The following is a 20712-nucleotide window of genomic DNA, read 5'->3' as shown; positions in this document are numbered from 1 at the left end:
GGTTGGCTGACTGGCCATTACAATAATAAGCTGCACTCCTGTTCATTGGTCACCCTCAAGACAATGCAAAACTAAAGTGCCCCAGCCAGCATAAACAGTGGGAGGCAGGATGGGGTTCTTAAATTCCACATTTGGAGGAGTCCGGATGTATTTCAATATTTGTTGTGATTCCTTCTGGTACAACATATTTCTCAATATTTTTTGTCCAGCATTTCTTGCATACAAGAGCATTCTTGCTGTCTTTCCCCTTTGCCTTTTTGCTGCAGAGTTGAATCCAAAGGCATCATGGCCAGAGAGAAGCTCTGAGTCCTGCAGCCTTTGAACAGGAAGTGAAAATCTTGGACCTTATTGCCTGTACCAGAAATCTTGAGGGTAAAAGAATTCCAGTTTAGAGGTCAAATTATAGTCTTCTATAGTATATTCTCAACTGCTCAAAATGAAATAGTTTGATTGTTTCAATTGTGGTAATGGTTTTAATCATAAGTATTTCCTACTGGAAATATCATGAGCCATTGTAGCGTAGTTACTTACTTACTTAGGTGATCCCTTGTTGGCCGAGTAGGATAGTCTTCCAGGATCAGAATTCTTGTGAGTCTGTAGGTGGCTGTGGAGCCCTATTCTTGATCTGCATCTTCTCCCACAGTGAGGGCATCAGTTTCCAGGTAGAAGGCGGTTCTGGTCGAGGTTGGCTTGACGCGCCTTCCTCTTGGCACATTTCTCTCTTTCACCCTCCATTCGTGCCTCTTTAAATTCTGCAGCACTGCTGGTCACAGCTGACCTCCAGTTGGAGCACTCAAGGGCCAGGGCTTCCCAGTTCTCAGTGTCTGTGCCAGAGTTTTTAAGGTTGGCTTTGAGCCCATCGTTAAATCTCTTTTCCTGTCCACCAACATTCCGTTTTCTGTTCTTGAGTTCGGAGTAGAGCAACTGCTTTGGGAGATGGTGGTTGGGCATCCGGACAACATGGCCGGTCCAGCGGAGTTGATGGCAGAAGACCATCGCTTCAATGCTGGTGGTAGCATAGTAGTTACATGTTGGGCCAAGATTCCAGGAGACAAGCCTTTGATTCCACACTCAGCCATGGAAACTCACAGGGGGACCCCAGGTATCTCACATTCTCTCAGTCTTAAGAGGATGGCAAAGTAAAATAAATCTTGCCCTATGGGAGGGCTACTGCAAATTAGTCAACTTGAAGGCACATAACAACAATTTTACATTTACAATAGAAATCAATGAAGTTTTCCATGTAGGACTACTATAAAGTTATTTAAAACTTAAAAGAAGTTAAGGAAGAATCCAGAAATGAAAATATACAATAAAGGGGAATCACTATGCTTCTACATTTTCTTTGCATCGGGGGGGGGGGGGGGCAGCATTTCACAAAAAGCTGCAAAATGGAGGAAAGAAAATCCCCTTCCACAGATGGTGTCTGTTCTCCACAAAATTCATCAACTTTATAAACTTGGTCATACAGGTTATTTTAGTGAGTCTTTTTATAATAGTGAGATCTTTGTTGGGGTTCCATTTTATAACAAACGCTTGCCATTATTAACATAATATTAGCTTATTAAGCATCATTCAGATTTTTCTGACATTCTATAGAATTTTAAACAATTAATATATTTAATAAATCCAAAGCTTAGCTACCTTATTTTTTTAAAAAAGAATCCCACCAAATTTGTGCCAAATCAGATCTGTTACATCTCAGACAACAAGCCTTTATATAATCCAGGGATTTGTTCAGAAGTTATTTGCCCTTGCCTTAGTTCCCTGCCATAAATTACATTCCTAAAATGAAGAAAGCTTATGGATAACCAGGGAATGGATTTTATGTGGATGGACTTCAAATTCCATTTATCTATGTTCCTCAAATCAAATTCCTGGACTCAGTTTTTAAAAATCCTTAAGAGTGTGTCTTTTTGCACCAGAATAAAATTAGTGGCTCTAATGTTTATAGTAAAACACAAAGGAGACCATGCAAATCTCTTGCTCCTTTCTGTCAAAACTTGAAAATATGCAGTTATATATATATTTAAAAAAAACCCTAGTTACTGCTGATTAATCCTTCTCCCACAATTGTATAATTATAAAAACTTAGATCATAGCATGATGCAGTATAATTCAATGGTTCTCAACCTGTGGGTCCCCAGATGTTTTGGCCTTCAACTCCCAGAAATCCTAACAGCTGGTAAACTGGCTAGATTTTCTGGGAGTTGTAGGCCAATACACCTGGGGACCCACAGGTTGAGAACCACTGGATGTCATTCCTTTTGTAAGATAATTTTAACTTGGGTTACTTATAATTAACAGAACAGAGATTGGAAACGAAATGCTAGATAGGTCTCCAGCTATGTAGCGCCATCTAGGACTTTGCTCAGAGAGTAGCACCCATTCCCTCTGGGTGTTTATCTATCTGTGTTTCTCTGTAGCCTCTTCAGGAAACGCTATCTCGTCATCCCCCTGCTTCGCTCCTGCCTGACTTCCTGAGTTCTCCTGCCAGGTTTACCCTTCTTTTCCGCCACCCCATAACTGCTGGGCCTTGTTTGAATTTCTCTCCCTGTCAGCTTTCCTTTCCCCTCCCCCAGTGCCCTTTCCTCCCCTGCTCCATCCTTTCAGGGAAGAGATGTCCTGTGCCAAAGTTAGCCTGTCAGGTAGCCACATGTCCGGCCCAGGACCAGCAGGTCAGCCAGGGCCACGCTGCAGACCTCCTCTCGGATCTGGGTTGTCAGCAGCCCCTCCGTTCCCCCAGGGAGTTGGAAGTTGGCTGCTTTGAGTTGCTGTGGGAGGGAATGCTCTTTGCTCATCTGAAAACGCCAATTCCCCTTTGGATATGGCCTGTCAATTATGAATGGAAGGTAGGTTAACCATCCTCTCCCTCTTTTTTTGGATCACCACTGATCTTTTTTAATACTACTCCTGCGTTTTTAAAAGTAGCCCTCCCTACTCCCATTCAAGGCTGTGAAAAGTTTTTGTTTTCCATTGTACCAGAGGTCAGCCTTCAAAATGTGCCTATTGGCTCAGGAAGCAGGAAATTATCACGTTACAAAATATGAATGATGACGTGCAGTATTGTGAGGGAAGGAATTAAAAAAATTAGAGCTGTGAGGAGAGTAGACCTATGAAGAGACATGAGGTCCAACCATGTCATATTTACTCGTATAGCTGTGGACAAGTGAAAAGGGACCAGTAAGAAAAGGTAGAGGTTCTTGCCTATGCCCTGAGCTGAGCAGCTTCTGAATCCTGAGAACAGCACATGAAAAGGATGGTTACTATTCCTTCTTTGGCAGAGGCTTTCTTCCCATTATCATGACCTAATGAGACTAAACAGGAATTGGATCAAATCCAAGGAAAGTACTATGAAGGATCATGAAATACCAATGTGTTGCAATGCTAAGGATGTTAGAACGGCATTGGATGGAGACAGTTTCAAATATGTTCTTAGACCTTGGCTAACCTAACCTTCACAAGGTTATTATGATGATGAAAAGACAGACCATGGGCCTGAATCCAACTACTATACTCAATTGGAATAAGACAATCAAATCAATTGCTGGTTGGTTATTCCATTGATTAATGGATATATTCTAGTTGAGATCTGATATTATTTATAGCAACTTGGAGAAAAGGTTGGTTATCAATGAAACAGAAATAACAACAAGAAGAAGGAGAAAACTGGAGAGTAGTACTGTGAGCATTGGAGACCAGGGCTCAAATCACTATTGAGCCATGGAAATCCATTTTAGACAAGTCACACTCTCTCTACCCCATAGGTAGTCAAAGACAAACCTCTAAGTAAATTGTCATAAGTCAAAACCAACTTGAAGGCACATAACAACAACAAAAACGACAGCAAGGCATGCTGCACTGAGTTATGCATGTGCATGTATTGTTCTCTTAAGGTTCTTCAAGCATGATGGTTCCACTAATTACATCATATGGCATTCCAGAATTTGCCATTTATCAAGGAGCATTACAAATTCTCCGTCAGAAAGCTTGAATACTTCTCTGGACTGCAAACCCCAGGATTGCATAGAATGCACTCAAGGCAGTGAACTGAATGAGATCACTGTAATTGTGAAGTTTGAAAGGGTCCTTATGAAAGAAACCACTCTCTTGTAATAGTGGGATATTAATACTTTAAATGCAATGGTTTCCTGGGCAAGTAAGGTATGCCACAGACCTGATGTTTCAGTAATGGCTCTGAATCTGATCTTGATGATTTGAAGCACAGCTCTACGGTTTTGTATTCTAAAACTGGGGATCCAGCCTCTGGAACTAGTAAACTGTGAAAGTGGCAGAAGCAGGCATCTTAGCTAGCTTTTAACCAAACTAATTTTAGTGGGTTTTTTTGTGTCAGAAGTGACTTCAGAAACTGCAAGTCGCTTCTGGTGTGAGAGAATTGGCCATCTGCAAGGATGTTGCCCAGGGGATGCCCGGATGATTTATGTTTTACCATCCTGTGGGAGGCTTCTCTCATGTCCCCACATGGGGAGCTGGAGCTTGACAGACAGGAGCTTATCTTGCTACCTGGATTTGAACTGCCAAACTTGTCGGTCAACCTGTCCTGTCAGCACAAGGGTTTAACCCATTGTGTCACTGGGGGCTCCGTATGACATGTTGTTTTTGGGCCTACAGATATGAAAAATGTTTGATTTTTGTTATCTACTATGGTAGTGATACAACATTTTTCTATCTCCATCCACAGCAATATCAACTAAAAAGCAGATAACTCGTCTATTCTAATACGAATTATTTCATTACTTATCCAGGTCAAGTAAAATATATTCTCATGCTAGCTAATTTCAAGATCTCTCCTGCTGATACACTATTTGAAATGTCACCCAGGTCTTGCTATTGTTGTTGAAGGCAAAATGCTTGCGGTTCACTCAGCATTATACTTTGTCTAAGCAACAGGGGGTGGGCAGGGGCTGTAACCACTGGGAAATGCCAAGCCCTGGGAGTACAAAACGTGTCAGACTGCCTGAACATCAAATCCAGAGTGATCTCAACATTAATTTGTAAGTGCCCATTATGTAGGAAAGAGATGGTAAAGGATAGTAACATTTTAAAAATCCAAGGAGGATTTCAATGAGATCTTCAGCAAATGCCAGTCCATCTTCTCTTTTTAGCACTACTTCTTACATCCTTTTGGTAAGGCATCCAAAATGATGTAAGGTATCTCTTTTTCACCTTTTGTAATTTTCTGCCATCTTCACATGTGCCTGAATGGATGGACATGCTATTTTGAATACTGTGCTGGGTTGGCTAAGGTCTCCATCACAGACCTTGGATGGAGGAGGCATCCAGCTTTCTACACCACACTTCCAGCTTTCTACACCACACTCCACTGACATACTTTCATTATATGGCCTATGATCTCAACATGGCCAAGGATAAAGGAGAAGTCAAGACTGCTTGCAGGAGTTCTGTCACAACCTATCCACAGTGTTATCTTTCATTCATTGTCATGGTGGAGTAATGGTGGTGGCACTTTTTGTTGGCATTTTAGACTTGAGGAAAAAAAGTAATCCGTATACATATGTATTCCTTGGTGTGTGGGGAAGCCTATGCAAATATTTTTGTCTAATTCGTATCTAGGCATTGAGTTAGATTTGATCAGTCATTTTTTTATCAATCATTTCTAACTATTGGTGAGTTTCAGTCAAACGTATCAAAGAGTTTTATGGAGGCAAGGAAATCTGGAGAGTGGACTCAAAAGGTGGGGTTGGGGGATTCCTATCCAACACCTTGGTTACTAATCTATCAAGTTCCTCAAGATTCAAGTTCCACGGGGAGAGGTCATCCAGAAGGAGCCAAATGTGTGCTGGATGGTAAGGTTTACATCCCACAGAGTGGGCTTCAAAGAAGATAAGGATCAGAACCATAAGCATGCTATGAGAAGGGTCCAAACCCATTTGCACATCGGCTGACCCACAAAGTGAAGGCTTCCTATGCGGGACATTCCAATGAGAATGAAAGTACTGTTTCCCCTCTACTTCCCGACTTGGATCTGCTTGAGAGGAGGGAAGCTGGGAAGCATTGGGGGTGGGGAGGGAGGGAGGCAGTGCTGCCAGCAGTGGCTCTACTCTTTGTTACTGATAGACCCATCCACTTTGAGCCTGGCTCCATCCACATTAGATGGATGCCCTTAATCACACTCCAGCCATGAAACCCTAGCATTGCCCCTTGGGGTCAATCCTGCTCTCAGCCTGAAAAACTTCCCCAGTTCCACTGTGGAGTAGTTGTCTCCCCATCCCATACAGAGTAGGGAACCTCTGATAAGAACACATTTATGATAGAGAGTGTGTGCAATGGTCAGAGATCCTACTTAAGGGAGCAAGGTCACCAATGGCTTGAAGAAACAAACTAAAGGCTTTATTATAAAGGCTTTATTATAAGAACTTAATTCTAAAACAGGAAAGTTGCTCAGGGTTACTGATCTAAACTACAGCATTACCCCATATCCATGTGGATATGTTCCCAGACTTAGCATGGACATGTAAAATCACAAACAGTAGTGAAACTTATTATTTTCAATGGGATGGATGACCAATAAGGAAATGTAGCTTGTACATGAGACTTGAAGTGAATAGTTCAAACTGTTGTTAAGTGAAACTGTATATTGGTTCCATGGATATAAGAGTTGTAGTGTTGTTTCATTGTAGGGAAGAACAGAGAGAGACTGGAGGAAGAGAAGATGTGGGAAGCAACATTCCTAAGAATATCAGTTTACATCACAGAAGGATCAATATAGCTAGACAAGGAATGGGAACACTCTGGGTCAAACTATATAACACTATTACTACGGCCCACTCTGATGTATTATTCGCTCTTCATTGCTAAGCACTGTTGCACTTAACACAGATAGCAACACAAACATGTTAACAATATATGCTAAATGTACCCATGACGACAAATACTTGATTGAACCCAGAATCCATGAGGCATTTGATTCCACAAGGAAATAGTGGAAGTCCACACATAGGGATGCCTTTGGTAGAGCTGTATTTACTCTGCTAAATTTAGTTATTGCACGTGGAAATAGTGCCCACATAGTAACATAGGGCACCATAGTATGTGGATCATGCTGAAGTACCCGCATGCTGAGCATACGTGCCCAAATGTTTCATTAATGCTGCTTCTGCACAGGTTTCTGCCTCCAGCTGACATGCCTTGCATCGCCACGTACCAAACCATTGTTGTTCTGGCCTTGCTGACACTTTGCCACTACTGAGTCACTGGAAAACTCTGCCCAGACCTGGATACCAGCCAGGATAATCTACTCCAGGATACCCCCCTTCTCTGCCTCAAACTCCTCCCTGCATCAGCTGGTTCAGCTGCCCATATCAGAACTGCTCTGAAGGACGTCATAACTTCGCACCTTTGATTACTTTCTGACTAGGATGTAGAGTGAGTTGTATATGCATCAGTGAACAAATTAAAACTGAAAAATACTGTTTATTAAATGTTCATTGCAACCCTGCACAAATGAGAGATAGACTATGGGCCGAGGGTGCTCTGAGGCCAACTGTGCAACTCTCCTACTTCATCCCAAATTAAAACTAGCCCACTGTCTGCCATGACACCAATCATAAGGAGAGGTCTCTCTCTGTCTTTCTGAGCTGTTATCAGGCTATGACAGTTTCCGCCATCAGATTCCTCCTGCCCATCAGGAAAGCTAAATAAGGAACGTTGTTCAAGCGGCTGCAGGAAAAGGGGAAATGCAGGACATCCGGCCCAGCTGCCAATTTTTCCTTTCCCATGAACCACTGCTGACCTCCACCAGCAAGGGCTTGGATATCTTGCCTGGCATCACAGTTCATTATGTTTACTTAACTCTATGGAGGGTACCTGTTCAACAGGAGATAATAGATACTTGGGTGAAGAACACAACAGTGTGTCACTTAAAAGAGAGTTGGAGGCCAACGATGTTTCAGGTGTCTAAAGTTCAATAAAGGCATCATTTAGCAATGTGAACATTTAATTAATGCGTACAGGAAATCTGGTCATGCCGTTTATTAAATTCATGCAAATAATCTAAGTATATATGTCTACAAAATGAACTGGTTATTTCCTTACAGGCAGATTTGTATTTGCTTGTTTTCAATACCAACTATACTAACATTTGAAAGACCCAGAACAGAAATCTTTCTCTTGTGAAGCCATTTGATGGACTAATTTTCAAGAACATCTCACCATGTCCAGTTTTAGTACTGTGAACAGGCAATCCTATCAGTTTGTTTTGCTCCTTACCATATGTCATAATTGCCTAAAGATTAAGTCCAGAAGGTTCATATATTCACAGCTGCCTTTCCTATGAATATTATATTGGGCCATTCTATTTCCTGATTTATTTTACTGTTTTCTCTTCTAATCTCATAAAGATTATGAGCTTAATGACAAAAATGTAAATAAGTGGGCAGTCATTATTATATAGATGCCTTAAATTCTTCTATATATTCTTGAAATAGTCTGAAGGGCTAATTGAAGACAGCATTTCAGAGCGTATCTGCTAGACTGAAGATGTGTCTTGCCCTGTATATCATGGTGCTTCACATTCTTTCCTTTCTCTCCCATGGCTATTAAGTCATGATAGACTTGTGATAGATTTTTCAGCAGAAATGCATTTGTATCCTTTATAGGAGTCGTTCATGAACTGTAGCACAGTAATTGAATTTCCCGTTGGACACTTGCTAGTTTATTTTGGATTTTCCATCAGTTCTTGATTTGGCCCCTGGATAAGACTTATTGCCAAATAGTTACATCTGAATTGAGTTGAGCTGAGCTACAAATTTAGGTGTAACAAGAGAAGACCGATGTAACAAAAACAACTAGGAAGAAGGAAGTGAACTGGAGATCTTGCTTTGTAGTCTATGTGGATTTACAAAAGACACATCTGACAGATGACTTCGAGTCCGTTTAGTCCATTGCTGTCAAAACTGTATGGCCATGGCTCTGAGGCACTTTAGATAGGAGCCTTTGTCACAGCCATTTGGAGAAATCAGAGATGAAATTTGAGTCCTTTTGTCCAAAAAGCATCTGTTCTATAAGTGAGCTGCTAGAGTCCTTCACCAAATGACAGTTGTGCCGTGCAGGAGTTACCAAGACAGACTGCAGAAGATTATTTTTTTATAACAGGGATAAAGTTCAAAATAAAACCCTTGACCACCTTGACTTAGCAAAGCTGGTATGGCCTGGTTGTATTCCTTTGATGATGAGGCACTTCAGAGAAGCAATAATACATTTATGCTTTCATCACCATTATAGTTTTGACCTTAGTGGAAATGCACCCACAGGACTAACGTCACCCTCATCAAATGAAAAACAGAGTTCTAAGATAGCCAGAGGCAATAAAAATCCTGGGATTAATTTAACCAGTTACTGGATAGCAGAACAGCTGCAGAAGTATTTCTATGCCCACAGAGGAGGAATTAGGGCCACACTGCAATCCACTGGAATGCCTACGCACCAAGACACAAACTGCAAGGAGCCGGGTGATGGGGGGCAGACAGCGTCCTGCTCAATACGTTGAGCTAAAGCATCCTTGTTGCAGCAGGTGTTGCAGCATTTGTATGTGGGTGGGAGATCTACTGAGGAAAAGTGAGGCAATAATACATTCCACATGCCCTCTATAGTCAATGTCAGCCTGTCCCTCCATAAAGAGGACAGCGGACGTCTGCTACAAGGATTTGTCTGCCTCCTTCAGCAGCATTCCGGGAAGCTGTGGGTTTGCGTTTGTCTTGGCCCTCTGCCAAAAGGATGCCTTGAGCACTTTACTTGTAAATGGAGACTTCATCTAGAAACCGGGCAAGGAAAGTATTCTGATCTGGGTTGGATAGGTACTGCAGGTCGGAAAAATCAGCACACTTCAGAGTTTAGAAACAATTGTGTTACTTCTGGGACCAAAGAGAGTATATCAATGTTCCTTTTGCAAAATACTGTTTACAAGTGATAATATTTTTAACAAGTAACATTTGTTTGATACTCCTTAACTATTTGTTTGTTACAAATGTACCATTTTGCTCATTACTAATTAAACCATGCTCTGCAGCGTGTGGAGACTTTTGGGAGGATTTTTAGCTATCTGTCTACATGTATGCATTTTTCTAACAATGAAAGTAGCACAAAAAATTGTAAAGTGATTGAGTTGCTTCTAATCACCCCGCTTTATGACTTCAACTTATGCAAAGTCTACCACAGGGCATTTTTTTTGTAGCAAAAGCTATTCAGGGGAAGTTTGCCATTACCTTCCTCTGAGCTGAGTGAGTGTGGTTGGCCCAAGGTCACCTATTTTGAGCTTAGATTTGAACCCTAGTCTCTCAGAGTTTTCAATCTGTTATAATGCATCAGTCATTTCTACACTACCCTGGTTTGCATTGTTTATGGTTGTTGTTGTGTGCCTGCAAATAATTTCCAATATGGGGACGCTGAGTGTGGACTCAGATAACCCAGTTCAAAGCAGATATTATGGAATTTTCTGCCTTGATATTATGGGATATAGGGCTATGTGGAAGGACCCTAAGGTGAACCTATCATGGAGTTTTCTGGGGCTGAAAGTTACTCCAGTGGGTTTTCATGACTGGGGAAAGAACTGAACCCCGTCTCCAGAGTCAAAGTCCAATACTCAAACACATATTGTTTATGTGCTTCAAGTAAACAGTCTGTATTAATTCATAAAAATGAAGATGGCAGCATAGAATATGCTTTCCCTAATAACCCAAAATATGCAAACCTGTCTCTAGTTTTTGAAACAACAACAACAGCATATTTAATAAAAGAACAAATATTTTTATTACACACTTCATCCAAAGTGGTAAGGAATCATTTCATTTATGCCACTTAATGCTTGCAGTAACTCAGCAAAGGATATTAGGTCAAGATCATGTGTGCGTGACTGGCTAGTTTCAGTCTATGAAGTTTTTTCCTGTCTGAATCCAAGAGCTACAGAACACTATTGGTATTTCTGGGGATAGCCTTGGCCCCAGAGAGGTGTATATAGTCCCACATTTTGCAGCCAGGTTTCCTAAAATCCATATGCTCTGATAAATAATAACTGCAAGACTAATAATAATCACCCTCTTTAAGTAAAAAAAAAAAAAGACCAGCAATGGAAAACCTATGACTCCCCGCGTGCTGTCGGACGTCAATTCCTATCAACGCTAGCCAATATAAATAATAGAATATAAGGCTGGTAGAGTCCAAGAACTTTCAGAGGGCATGAAAAAGTCAAGGGGTGTGTGCACGAATACTTCTGCAAGGAATTGTAAATCCACTAAAGCCACATTATTAACTTCTGTCTATGATGTCATCCTCTCCATTCCTTTCCAGCTATTAGTTCAGGAGAGGCTGTTAATCTCATGTCAGATTGCCTGTCCAGCAGATAGAAAACACTATCTGATGATCTTTACATACAGTTATATTTGAATCACTGCATCACCTGGGAATGGCCTAAATACCCTGAAAGCATCAAATCCTATCTGATTGTGCATTAGTAATGAATCAGCCCTATTTAGTATTTGGATGGGAGTCCACCAATGACTATCAGGTACTGTAGGCTGTAGGTATTTCAGAGAGAATAGCTGGTAAAATCACCTCTGAGTATTCTTTGCCTAAGAAAACCCAATGACATTCATGAGGTCGCCATAAGTTGACGGGTGACTTAAAGGCACAAATGCAAACATAAATATGAAGCTGGGTTTGTAATATTTCAATCATGCTAATCCAGTGTCTCAATCAGACCAGTTAATAATAACATAGGGCCCTTCCCCACAGCCATAGAACCCAGAATATCATGGCAGATAATCCACGAAATCTGTGTTGAACTGGATTATCTGTGTCCACACTGCCATATAATCCAGTTCATTATGGATTTTATACAGCTGTTTGGAAGGGGCCATAACATCACCTACAAATGTCATACACTACATCACAATGCAGATGAGTTCGATTCCAGCTATAGAAGCAGAGTGTGTAAAATCCACACAGCCCTCTTATAGTTCATTAGACTTGTAGAGTCCCATAGTAGTATACATTTCAGCTGTTTTTTGCATTACTTTTCAGTGCAGTAAACAATACATCACAGAAATGATGATTCATGGATCTGGGGTTAAAGAAAATGGCCTTGTGAGGCAAACATCGATCTCACCACACCTAAAACTTCCTGCACTAAGATTTTTCCTGCGGTCCTTCTGATTTTTTATAGTCATCTATCTGAACTCCAGATAGCCTTTCTTCACAAAAACCTTCACCCATCTCAGAAAAGGTGAAATACAACTTTATTGTATGTTCATACATGCAGAGGCAGAACAACTAAGTCTCTGTGGGATTGCACAACCTATTGCACGTTCCATTAAGATGCAAATTTTACTTTTGTTTACAAGTGAATTACATCCCCTATCATTTTGAAAGCATAATGCAACCATGGTAGGCTGATGAAAATGCTTTTCTGATTAATGGAGTCACAAAGACCTAGAGAAACATCTTATTCCACTTAGGATATACACCATGTTTCTATGACAATCATTAATTTTGTCCATAATTGAAAGAAGTCCAGAATGTTCCTGTCCAGATTGAACACCTCAGGAAACTGACTGACAACAACAACCACCCAATAATGTGTGCATGGTGCTTTCCTGATTCAAGAACATTTACATGGTCAGTGAACCTGCGATCTAATTAATCATAATCTCATAAAAGTCACATAGACTGGGGTGGTTAAATGTGGTTCTGTAGCTACATGTGGCCTCTAAGGGTGTCTTAATGTATTAAATAGATGACATATCTAAAAAAAAAGAAACAATAAAACCAATAAAAGTATAATTCTAGTCAATAATAGTATTGTCAAAGACTTTCATGGCTGGAATCACTGGGTTGTTGTGAGTTTTCCAGGCAGTATGGCTATGTTCCAGAAGCATTCCCTCCTGACGTTTTGCCCACATCTATGGCAGGCATCCTCAGTCTTCTTTACCTAGTTTCCAATATACTTCACAACCTCTGAGGATGCCTGCCATAGATGTGGGTGAAACGTCAGGAGGGAATGCTTCTGGAACATGGCCATACAGCCTGGAAAACTCACAGCAACCCAATAATAGTATTGTTTTGCTTTTAAGAAAAATCTTCCATGGGATAGAGAAATATTTGCAATCTATGTGGCCCCTAAAAAGCCCCAGGGCAGGAACTTCACCTTTGAATCCATTTCTGTCCTCTCCCATTAAATCAGTAATTGTTGTGTTTCCCACAGGAGTGATTGTATTAGGAGTGGAAGAAATAGGGAGACTTATGCACCTTCCACACAGCTGAATAAAATACCACATTATTGGCTCTGAACTGAGATATATGGCAGTGTGCAAGGGCCCAATGTGATAAGGCCAAGCCGACAAACTGAAATAATTTTCTACAGTGCTAGCTTCAGCAAGAGAACAACAGATCACCATTAGCTATCAGCTCCAGCTTCCAATTGAAACCACTCAAACACAGGGCCAGGTTAAAAATTAAAATGTGAGGGCTGTAAACTATATCAAGTTTTAAAATCCCCATAGCATTAGCAAAAAAAGATTGTGTGTGTATTATTCTAATGGGTGGGGTTTCCCACCCCAATATATTCATTTATTTATACTATTTGGAGGCTCAAAGCAGGGCTGGAAATTGTGTGCTTCACAGAGGTGTGAGATCTCATCTGGGCCTCTGTGTGTCCCCACCCCTCCGATTTCCATGGACCTCCTAATTTCTGTAAAACTCAGTTGCAAAAATGTTCCAGAATGAGAAATTGCTGCTCATTGAGGCCAGTTTAGCTTAAAACTAAAGGAGAAATAAATCCAAACAAAAATGAAAATCAAAGACTAGTAAGAAAATGGTGAGATTGAGGACCTTTATGAAGCCAAAAGAAGCCCTCACACTCTCAGCTGGCTGTCCAGCCTGAGCCTGATACCACTTTATTTATTTATTTATTTCACACATTTCTATCCTGCCCTTCTCAACCCCCGAGGGGGGTCTCAGGGTGGCTTATAAAAGGCACAATTCGATGCCAACAACAACAATAAAACAAAACATGTATCAATGGCAATTATAAAACAATTAAAACAGTCAAGTTATAAACACAATCAATAAAAACCAATCTAATGTTCAACGTTCGCCAGCTCAGAGTCCGTAAATTCATTCCACATTGTCAAATCCTATCAATTCTAGTTGTCATTGTCCTTTGTCTATCTGCCAGATTACCCAAAGGCCTGGTCCCATATCCATGTTTTTAGTTTCCTTCTGAAAGAGGAAACTTCCCTGGGAAGTGAATTCCACAGGTGAGGGGCCCCACCGAGAAGGCCTTGCTCCTCATCCCCACCAATCTCACTTGTGATAGAACTTGAAATAATGATGGATGATTCATGTTGAGTTTAGTCACACCATGACTTTTCGATATTCTGAAGCAAGGAGAACCAGAAGTGACTTTCCATTCCTGTCTTATAGAATAGAGCCCATATCACCCAGAATGGCTATGTATATACAGCCAGTCCTCAAGTTACAAACGGTTCATAGTTAAGAATGAGACAACAGGAAGTGAGAGAAATCTACCCATCAGAAGGGAAATTCTCTCCTGAAAGAGCTATCATGGGGAAAAGGTGTCTCCACTGAAGCTGTATTACTGATACTTGTTTCCACAGCAAGCCAATTTTTTTTCAAAATCCAAACATCACAGGGACCGAAAGTGAGCTGAAATCTTCTGAACAGATAATAAAACGATCAATACAGGAGTGTTCAACCTTCCCTATGCTATCCAAAACTAATGGATATGGTGAGTGGAGTTACATTTTAAAATGTGCCTATTTCAAATTATATAAAAATTCAGCTTAAGAACAAACCTACAGAACCAATAATAATAATAATAATAATAATAATAATAATAATAATAATAATAATGTTTATTCCGAGGGGACTCAGGGCAGATTCCAGCAGACACAACCCAAAGGCAAACATTCAGTGCCTAGAAACAATTAAACACAGATAAAGGTAAAGGCTTCTACTTCTGGCTCTGGGGGGTGGTGCTTATCTCCGTTTCTAAGCCAAAGAACTTGCATTGTCCATAGACACCTCCTAGGTCATGTGGTCTGCATGACTGCATGGAGCACCGTTTACCTTCCCACCTATTGATATACTCAGATTTGCATGTTTTCTACCTGCTAGGTTGGCAGGAGCTGGGGCTCACAATGGGAGCTTCTGCAGATTCGAACAGCCAACCTTCCGGTCAGCAAGTTCATCAGCTCATCTCTTTACTCCATTGCACCACCATGGCCCCTTGTTTATAACTTGAGGACTGCCTGTATTTGGCATTGCTCAGAGATTTCATTGTGGGGAAAGATATATATCTCTGGCCAAGACTTCTAAATAGCTTAAATGGAAAATCCCAGGATACCATAGGATGGAACCATCACAGCTGAAGTGCCTTAACTGTGTAGTGTGAATGAGCTTTCACTGCCTATAGAGCACAGAGCCTATGAGGAAATCTCTGCCCCATGAATAAAAAATGCCTCCTTCACACATCGCCCTAAACTAGATAGGAAGATCTAATTGCAACATTCACACTTGCCTCAAAACAGACAAGAGTTATTTCTCTCTCCTTGGACATTTCATAAACATCCCTTGCCTAGTTTCCAACAGACCTCACAACCTCTGAGGATGCCTGCCATAAATGTGGGTGAAACATCAGGAGAGAATGCTTCTGGAACATGGCTATACAGCCCAGAAAACTCACAGCAATCCAGTGATTATGGCCATGAAAGCCTTTGACAACATGAAGATCTTATTACTTGTCTTCACACATAAATTGTGGTCTCAGTCCCAAGCATGTTTGGGACTCAGAGACAGAAAACCCCCGTTGAGTTCAGTACTGGCATCCTCCATCACCAGCCAACAAGCAGCAGTTTTGATAGGCGGATTTGGGAAGCATGACATGAACTGCATCTACTACAATGTAGGATGGGTGCAGTTTGACACTAATTTAACAGTCATGGCTCAATGCTATGGAATTGTGGAATTTGTAGTTTGGCACTTCTCTATCAGAGAAGACAGTAGCCCCTGTAAAGCTACAACTCCCAAGATTCCATAGCATTGAGCCATGACAGTTAAAATGGTGTCAAACTGCATTCCTTCTATACCAATGGTTCCCAACCTGTGCTCCATGGACTATCAGAGATCTGCAAGAACTAAAATATTACTACCTCATTGCAATGAGAGTGACTGGTCTCACGAAACCCTCTTATAGTGCCGAGACGTTTTCTGTGGGTGAGCAGATGGCAACTATTGGATGGCATATGCTCTGTATCAGAAACTAGAGCTGACATGGTCTATCCAATGCAATTTTCTGAATCGGCACCCCAAATAACAAAACTGAATCTAAAGTTGACCAAAAACTGATATTTGTAATGCTTTTGGTACTGATGTTGGAGAGTGCTCCCTGGAAAATGTGGTCCCTGGTTAAAAAAAGTTGTTGGGCAACACTTCTCATCATCTCTAGCCAACATAACCAATAGTAAATAATGTCACAGTTGGAGTGTACAAGAATATAGAGAACCATCCATTGGTTGCATGTTGGTAGAGTTTATATCCTGCACACAGGAAAATGGTTGCAGTGAGGCTCACTCTAGAGCAGTGGTTCCTAATCTGTGGTCTCAGGACAACCAGTGGTCCACAAGAACTAAAATATGGTCCACGGCCTCACGGTTACTACATTGTTGCAACAAGAGCAACTTGTCTTGCGAAACCCTCTTATAGTGCAGAGGCTTATTAAATATGTTTTTTTGTGGGCAAGCAGATGGTGACTACTGGGTTCATGTGTTTCTTTTCTGCACTTTTACACTTTGTTGAGTCATTCTTTCAGAGTTGATTCCAATACCCAATATGTTTGTACGAAATATTTATTTATTTTTTATTTATTAATCGAATTTATATACCGCCACTCCCCGAAGACTCGGAGTGGTTTACAACATACATATGCAATACATTTCATTTAAAAACAAAGAAAATTTTCAATCAACCAGATTCAAATGCCAGCCTAAATAAATAAGTTTTACATGCTCTACGAAAAGATAGTAAATCTCGGAAAGCTCGTGTTTCCACTGAGAATGCTCTACGCCTAGTAGACATCAGGTGAAAGGTCCTAAAATTGGGAACTTCAAGGAGATTCTGATCATCTGAATGGATTGTTCTTGGGGGTTGGTAGGGGGTGAGGCGGTCCCTCAGGTACCCCAGCCCCAGGCCATATAAGGCCTTAAAGGTAAGAATCAGCACTTTGAAGGTGATCTGGTGGTCAATTGGCAACCAATGCAGTTGCTGCAAGATTGGAGTAATATGACACCTCGCTGAGACCCCTGCGAGAAGCTGGGCAGCAGCATTTTGCACTAGTTCAAGTTTCCAGATCACCAATAAAGGCAGGCCTATGTAGAGGGCATTACAGTAGTCCAGCCTTGAGATGACCGTAGCCTGGATCACCATGGCCAGGTTGTCCCTGGACAGATAGGGAGCCTGACGCAGATGGAAAAATGCGACTCTGCTTGCAGCGGAGGCCTGGGCCTCCATCATCAGAAGAGGGTCTAAAAGGACTCCCAAACTCTTTACCAAAGATGCCAGGCATAATGTCATGCCATCCAGGGTAGGCAACCGGATCACCCCTCCATCCAGGCAACACAACCAAAGGATCTCTGTCTTCGCTGGATTCACCCTCAACCTGCTGGCATGCAACCATCTAGTAACGGCCTCAAGGCATTGATGGAAATTATCGAGTATGGAGTCTGGTCGGCCTTCCATCCTCAGAATGCGTTGAGTGTCGTCAGCATACTGATAGCACTCAATCCCAAAGCCTCGCACCAGCTGGGCAAGTGGTCACATATAGATGTTACAACAACAGGGGGGAAAGAATAGCCCCCTGAGGGCCCCTACATTCAAGAGGGGTCTTCTTAGAGACCGACCCTTCCCTCTCCACAATATTAGAACTGTTTAGAGAACAATCACAACCATTAACAGTATTGCTATTATTACTTGCATTAATGGTAATGATACCACAACTATTTGCATCAGAAGAGTACTATCCCATAGAGCAGTGTTTCTCAGCCTGTGGTCCATAAACCACCAGTGGTCCACAAGAAGAAAAAGATGGTCTGTGGCCTCACTGTTACTACAACATTGCAATGAGAGCGACTGATCTAGCAAAACCCTCTTATAGTGTCAAAGTTTATTAAATATGGTTTTCTGTGGGCAAACAGATGGTGAGTACTGGATGGCAAATGTTCTGTATCAGAAACTAGAGCTGGTGTGGTTTATCTAATGCAATTTTCTGAATTAGCACTCCAAATAACCAAACCAAATCTAAAGTTGACCAAAAACTGATATTTGTAACCCTTTTGGTACTAATGAGATTGGAGTGAAGAGAGGGGCCAGGAAGGCAGTTCCATCTTGTGACTGCACTGTGCTTATAATATAATATAGTATAATATAATATAATATAATATAATATAATATAATATACTGTATAGGTAAAGGTAGGTAAAGGTAGTCCCCTGACATTAAGTCCAGTCATGTCTGACTCTGGGTTGTGGTGCTCATCTCCATTTCTAAGCTGAAGAGCCAGCGTTGTCCGTAGACACCTCCAAGGTCATGTGGCTGGCATGACTGCATGGAGTGCCGTTACCTTCCCACCGGAGCGGTACCTATTGATCTACTCACATTTGCATGTTTTTGAACTGCTAGGTTGGCAGAAGCTAGGGCTGACAGCGGAAGCTCACGCCGCTCCCCGGAATCGAACCTGCGACCTTTCGATCAACAAGCTCAGCAGCTCAGTGCTTTAACCCACTGCGCCACCGGGGGCTCCCGTAATATACTGTATATACATATAATATTGAGAATATTATAATGCAATACAATATAATACTACTACTACTAATATTATAATTATATATTTTATGTTAAATGTAATATTACTAATAATATTACAGTATAATATTATAGTACAATGTAATATATAATATTAATATTGTGCTATGGTAATAATATAATATATTGTATTTACTTTTTACTTGCAAGCCGCTCTGAGTCCCCTTCGGGGTGAGAAGGGCGGCATATAAATGTTGTAAATAAATAAATAAATAAATTTGGAGAGTGGTCCCTGTTCAAAAAAGGTTGGGAACCACTGCTGTAGAGGGTAGAGATACACCAGAGAGAAGATAACCCGGTCCAACGCTGCAGGAGAGAAGAGGATTTCCTGAGCAGGTTTGTCCTTTCCAAGAAATGCAAAAGGAAAAGGGGGAGAAAAGATTCTTCGCCCGCGAGCGCCCTCTGGTGTCCGGATGGGACACAGCGGCGTCCAGAGGCACGCGCGGAACAGAGAGGCACGCGCTCACAATAGCGTAAGCATCCTCTAAAGCGGGCCTGGGCCAACTTTGGTCCTCCAGGCGTTTTGGATTTCAACTCCCACCATTCCGAACAGCCTCAGGCCCTTAAGCGGCTGAGGGACAAAAGGAAGGGGCCTGAGGCTGTTCGGAATGGTGGGAGTTGAAATCCAAAATACCTGGAGGACCAAAGTTGGCCCATGTTTTGCCCTAAAGTATTAGGAAATAAAACAGCAAGTAAGAAAAACAATCTTCCCCAAAGTTATTAAACCATCATCCTCGCTCACCCCGCTTGCTTTCCCTCTGGCTGGATCTACACTGTAGAAATGATGCGGCGTGGCCCCACTTGAGCCTCCCTGGCTCAATGCTTTGGGCTCCTTTGGCTTCCAGAGGAAGGCCAGCCCTCCCCTGGTTCCATAGCATTGGGGTCTAGGGGCTCAAGAGGCGCCCAAATCCCATTATGATCCTTTCCCTCGACGGGAGCCCCGCTCCGGGCTGGCTCACCTGTTTCGGCGGCGAGGAGAAGGAGCCAGAAGGAGAGCCGCGGGGAGAAGCCGCTCTTCATCTCCAGAGGGAGGCAGCCAGGCAGGCAGGCGCCCGCGAGGAGAAGCCGGCAAAGCCCAGCCGCCAACGCGGAATGGCCGGTCCGCTCCCCTTCCTTTTCCCTTTCCCTCACTTGCGGAGGAAGAGCCGGACCGCGGGGAGGAGGAGGAAAGAGGCGGGAGGGCGCGTGTCCGCGCGGGGGAGCCCCGAAAAGGCCGGCGGGGCAACCAGAAGGAGTGGGCTCTGCTACTCAGGGTCTGTCAATGAGGAAAGGGCGGCCAGGGAGAGGGGCGGGGCCCAGGCTATCTCATTTGCATAATTGGGCCCGGGCTCACGTCGAAGGGCTCGCTCCATAGGGGAGGAAAGGCGAGGAGGAGGTAAACATGAATGAGGGATGTTGTAGGTTTTTTCGGGCTATATGACCATGTTCTAGAAGCATTCTTTCCTGACATTTCGCTTGCATCTATGGCAAGCATCCTCAGAAGTAGTGAGGTCTGTTGGAACTAGGAAAGTGGGTTTCGATATCTGTGGAATGACCAGGGTGGGGCAAAGAACTCTTGTCTGTTGGAGCTAGGTATGAATGTTTCAACTGACCACCTTGATTAGCATTTGATGGTCTGGCAATTTTTTTTTGGTGTGGCTTGCTTGTGCCTGGGGGAATCATTTGTTGAGAGGTGATTAGCTGTCCCTGGTTGTTTCCTCTCTGATGTTTTGCTGTTGTAATTTTAGAGTTTTAAAATACTGTTAGCCAGATTTTGTTCATTTTCATGGTTTCCTCCTTTCTGAAAATGAACAAAATCAG

The 20712-nt window shown here is 42.1% G+C and overlaps 1 protein-coding gene across 2 annotated transcripts in view; it reads right to left on the bottom strand.

The window, feature by feature from the left end:
* Positions 1–20161, bottom strand: part of FLT4 (fms related receptor tyrosine kinase 4) — a 110882-nt gene extending 90721 nt beyond the window's left edge. For both annotated transcript variants that reach the window (XM_060765416.2, XM_060765417.2), the window contains exon 1: positions 19872–20161. In XM_060765416.2, the coding sequence (XP_060621399.2) occupies positions 19872–19932 (61 nt within the window). In that variant the 5' untranslated portion in view covers positions 19933–20161. The remainder of the gene's footprint in view (positions 1–19871) is intronic.
* Between the last annotated feature and the right edge of the window lie 551 nt (positions 20162–20712).

This window comes from Anolis sagrei, chromosome 2 (genome assembly GCF_037176765.1).
Source record: "Anolis sagrei isolate rAnoSag1 chromosome 2, rAnoSag1.mat, whole genome shotgun sequence".
NCBI lineage: Eukaryota > Metazoa > Chordata > Lepidosauria > Squamata > Dactyloidae > Anolis > Anolis sagrei.
Note: the sequence above shows the minus strand (reverse complement) of the source record. Positions and strands in the feature narration are given on the sequence as shown.